Below are 5019 nucleotides of genomic sequence, written 5' to 3' on the forward strand. Positions count from 1 at the left end.
CAGCACTGGGACCTCTGATCTCTCCTTACTTCCCCTCCCAGAAGGCAGATCAGCCTAAGGAAGGGAGTCACAGGCCTCCCTGAACTCTTTAGACGTGGCTCAGGGGCACAAGATTTTGAGAGCATATGGGAAGGGGACAGCTAAACTCATTCTATTGCCCAGGAAGCTCGATACTGCCAGGTCCCTGGTGCTTGTGGGGTAATCTGGGCCCACAGGGAGGACTCGCCTGATGCTGGCCATCTTAGCCAACTCTGTCAAATGGGCTCTCTTTCCCATATCCAAGTGGGTGAGATGCAGAAACCACAGCCATCTCTGCTTAGCACCTTGAAAACCACAGCCGGGTACTATCTGTGATTAAAAGTTGCCAAGAGAACATTGGGAACTGTAAGGACTGCGAGCCCAGCGATGGTATCAGGTATGTTGCCATGGTCCTGAGGACAAGAACAGTCTATACAGAGGAATCCACAGATAACCCAAGTCTCTGCCATGGCAATCAATCTCTCTCACTCCCTTGTTCTGTCTTTCCGTTCCTCTCCCCTCCCCCCGACAAAGTCTGCAGAAACTCAGGACAAACCACTCCCTCACCCATTTCTTTGTCCAAACCTGTTTTGAGGGTAGAAAAATGGTCCAATGAGATAGGCAGCTGGGAACCAAGAAAACACTGAGTGATTTTTAACCTCGGTGAACAAAAGGAGCAAAGACCCCAACTTTGTTGAAGGGAAAAGAAAACCAAAGTTCCTACAAAAAAGGTCCCAAGGCAATGGAAAAGAAAAACTACAACAGTTCTGAACAAATCAGTTGTCTACACAGGCAGTGTCATTGGACATAGTTCAAAGTGTTCGAGTTCCTGGATTCCCTTAGCTGATTTTCTTAATTATCAACTGTTATCCCCAACCTTCTTGCTAACCTCAAGGCACTTCCTCATTTATTTCACTGATCTACGTCCTTTAACAACAGTTTGAATGTTCCCCACTTTGCCTGGGGTGATAAAACACACGGACCAAGGAGGTTGAGAGGTAAGTTGGCTCTTCACACATGACAATTGCAAAACATAGATGGTAAACCCCAGCTTACAATCATGTATTCTCCTCCTGGCTCTGTCCACACCCATACCCCAACCCTGGCCAGAGAGATGGTGGCAGCAGAGTGACCGTGGCCCAACTCAGTTCACCCCACAGCAAGACCCGACCCAGTGCACACACACCCCAACACCTGTGCTCCACCAGCCTTGACATCGGCCACCAAAGATGGCACATTAGACTCACATAAAGGACCCATACTTATCTGACTGCCTATCTCCAAGACTTGAAAAACTGTCCTGCCCATGCCTAAGGGCTGAGAAAACACTCCCGCTTTATGGAGCAGAAGAGAGGAAAGAGCTATTCAGCTCACTGAGTCCATTTCCTCTTGCCCAGCCTTACCCTGTTCTTGCACCCTCCTCCCCCACAGTGCACGGAGCTGGGCCTACACAAGTACACTCGAAGTATTCAGTGAGCAATGAATACTTCAGACTCACCCGCCCCACCGACTTCGCCTTCCTCCAGCCCTGGAGGCCGTGGAGCTAGGGCCTACCTCGCCATACTGGGTGCAGTAGGTCTCAGGCCTGGTCAGTCCACAGGTTGACGAAGCTTGGAGAAACCGGGTCCTCCCAATGAGCAGGTCACCAGCAGGTGGATAGCAGGCCCCGCGGGAGCAGGGTTGCTGGGCGTACAGCAGGCTGGGCAAGGCTGAAATCACAGGGGTGCCGGGGTTCAGCCTGGAGAGACGAGGGGCTAGCCAGCCACCCCCGCATCCCTCAGGGAGGCGGCCATCGGCAAGATGAGACCCTCTCCTTCACGCCTGCTCCCACCCGCTGGTGGTGGTAATGACTACAATCCCGAGGCTGTGAGGTCAAAAAGCTGATTTCATATTCTGTAACTCCCAACAAAAAAAAAAAAAAGGAGGTGAAACACCAGCAGCCAAAAATCATGGACGCTCCTGAAACGTGGCATCCCTATGTGGTTTGAGAATCAAGCTCCCGACACGTGCTTGGCCACCAGGATGCGGTCCACAACCGTCCTCGGTGACAGCGGGGCCTCCGCCAACAGCTCAGAGGAGGGCTGGCTGCTGGCCATTTGTGAAACATTGGGAGAGACCTGCTGCTTTCTGCCCCTTTGTCTGCAAAGCTGACCCAACCACCCGTGTGAGCGCCCTGCTGCAATTCACTGGAAAATCGCGAACTCAAGCCACGATGACTCTGGAGACAGCTTGTGTGAGAGAGGATGGGAACTAAACTGTGCAGGGCACCTGGGGAACCACAACCCACTCTCAGGCAGGAATAAGAAGATACTTGGGGGCCTCGCAAGAGAGACAGAAAAGCATCTTCCCTAAAGGCCTAAGGGAGCAGCGAAACCTCATGGGTGTCCCCACTAGACAAGTGTTCCAAACCCGAGGGCTGGAGGGTGACAAGCTAATGCTCACACTTTGGCTAACTGTCCTCCTCCCCATCCCTCTCCGCTTCCTGCTCTATGACGGGGCCGGCAAAGGTGGGAGTGGATACCTACCAAAACACAGGAGAAGGAGTGGTGGCCTCATCTTCAGCCAATGGGGTGATCCCTGGACAGGCCTTCCCCTGGGACAGATCAAAGCAGCCTGTGTAAAACAGTGCAAACACCTGAGGCACACTAGCCCCTTTTCTATTCCTGGACTCATGTTTTTTCAGAAGACTGTACCTAGGGCACCTCTGACCAGCAGGTGCATTTGTAGCAAAAACCTTGGAAAATGCCAGAGCCCTGGACCCCTGGGCATGTGATTCACAGGATACCCTGGGAAAATGCCATCCCCTCCCAGACTTCAGCTTCCTCCTTTGAAATGGAAGGGAGGAGGCTCGGCCTGGCCCTGCCCGCAGAGTCATATGGACAACATGGGGAGCAGGAAACGGCTGGCCCTTTGCAGGAGAGGAGCCACAGAGAGGTCTGAGGCCTTGCTGCTGCTCAAGAAAGAGGCCTGGCCCTTCTCAGGGCCTGGCTCAGCCTCCAGGCCCAAAGGTGAGTGGGTCAAAGTGGCTGAGGGTCTGGAGGTGAGCCCTCTCCTGCCCTTGGCATGGTCTCCAATCCCACCAAGGGTAAGGCTGTGGTGGCCACAGCTTTAGGCTAAGCAGCTAGCTGGAATGTGATGAGGAGAGAGGCAGGCCTGGCAGTCTTTAAAAAGTGGCTGAAGGTTTTACCTGAACTGGAAGCAACCCACATGTCTCTAATTATGGGCTGAGGCCGTCAGGAGCGGTGGGGCTGGGAGGCCACCGAGCCAGGATTCTGAAGGAGGCTGGGGACGGATGCTCAAGGGTCCGAGAGGCAGGCAGGCCTGCCCTGCTCATGCCTTGAACTGGAGGCTTGCTTTGCTCCAGTGAGAGCCACCAAATCCTTTGGCTGGGTTGGGGGGCCATGGGATTGGCAATGCAGGGGCAGAGAAGGAACTGGGGCTCTCCTGGCATCTTTAAATTATACATCCTGATGCTTTGAAATCATTCCTTCCTGTCAGCTCCCAGAAGAGTCAAGGGCCCAGAGGAGACAGGTGGCCTGAGTTCAGACAGCTAATCACGCCCCAAGAGGGAAACGCATCTCCTGGCTCTCCTCCAGTGCTACTGCTGCTGCGCCCNGGGCTGGCAAGCCCAGAAGGGCAAAGGTGGGCAGGTGGAAGAGGGAAGGTGCACAAGGGACAGCTGGCCAAGGCCTATGTCCATGTCAGGACTGCAGTATGAACCCAAAACCCACAGAAGCAAGCCCTGGAGGCCAAAAGGATTTAGCCGCTGAGACAAAATTAGATGGAGGAGGTAACATGCCAACGGGCAGACTGGCCCACAAAGGAGCCACACTCTGAGATCGGGAGCTGGGAGAGACAATTTTGGAACTGGAAGGAGTCCCTACTGCTCTTGCAGTCCCCATGGCACTGAGTGCCCCCGGGTCGGGAGGGTAGTGAGCATTGCAGAAGTGTCCGAGGTCATAAATCCCCATGGCACTTGCATTCATGCCACCACAGCAGGCAGACAGCAGGTGCTGGCTGATTTGTACTGAGCTCAGGGCTCGCAATGTCCTCCCTGCATGGAAATAGAACAGAGGCACTAAACCAGGGGGTGGGGGTGGTAGAGGGAGTTGAGGGGGAGAGGGGGAAGTGGGGAGTCAGTAAGAATGCAGCTCTGCACCATGCCACCCTGGGACCGGCCAGTACAGCGCCGCACCCCAATCTCTAACTACTCAGAAAACTCAACACCTATGTGTTTCCATCAGAAGTTTCCAGTCCCAGCACACACTTAAACCCTCCCAATAGCTTATGGGGATAGCAAAAGCCACCTCATGGAGTATTTTGAAAACTAATTGAGATAATTCATATAAAACTCTTAGTCAGATGCCCGCCCGGGGCCCATAATATAATATGTGCTTAATAAATTATAGTTGCTAAAATATTTAACAATAAAATAAAAATAATAAACTTAAAAACTGAAACTGGAACTCAGCAGAGTTAAGTCTGGGTTCCTAATTCTCATCACCCAGCCACTGCCACACCCAGTGAGGGTTCAGGGTCTGTCTCTACAGGGGGATTATCTGTGCCTTTAAAGTGTGCGTTCATTATTGGCAACCAGTAGCCTCTAGGTTACGCAGGTAAGGAAGCGGGAAAGCAAATTCAGACAAGATAGGGAGGTGGAAGGTAGGGGGACAGAAGCTGGTTCTCAGAAGTCAGCTCATCCCCAAAGAAAGCTGAAGCAAAGAATGACCCTGAAGTTCCTTTCATCTAACACTCACTCACGAATAGGAAAGCAAGACTTAAAGAGGCGTAATATCTGGCCCAAGATCTCACCCCAAGTGAGTGGCAGACTTGGGGCTACACCCTGTACCCAAGATGCCCTATCCTCTACTCTTTCCAAGAGGTTCCATGGATTTACAGAAAAAGAAAAAGAAAAAGAAAAAGCCAATACTTCTCAACGTTCACTGCAGCGAAATAGCTGAGATGTATCCATCCCTTGGGTTGCAAAAGTCTAGACTTCTT

At 52.4% G+C, this 5019-nt stretch overlaps 1 protein-coding gene across 1 annotated transcript in view; it reads right to left on the reverse strand.

Moving 5' to 3' along the window:
• The window catches only part of LAMB3 (laminin subunit beta 3), a 76977-nt gene that overhangs the window by 48831 nt on the left and 23127 nt on the right, over positions 1–5019 (reverse strand). Inside the window, exons 6-7 of the mRNA XM_019667709.1 lie at positions 2544–2631; positions 1573–1727 (exon numbers count right to left, since the gene is read on the reverse strand). Of these exons, the coding sequence (XP_019523254.1) occupies positions 1573–1727; positions 2544–2631 (243 nt within the window). The remainder of the gene's footprint in view (positions 1–1572; positions 1728–2543; positions 2632–5019) is intronic.

This window comes from Hipposideros armiger, unplaced genomic scaffold (genome assembly GCF_001890085.2).
Source record: "Hipposideros armiger isolate ML-2016 unplaced genomic scaffold, ASM189008v1 scaffold_503, whole genome shotgun sequence".
Classification (NCBI taxonomy): Eukaryota; Metazoa; Chordata; class Mammalia; order Chiroptera; family Hipposideridae; genus Hipposideros; species Hipposideros armiger.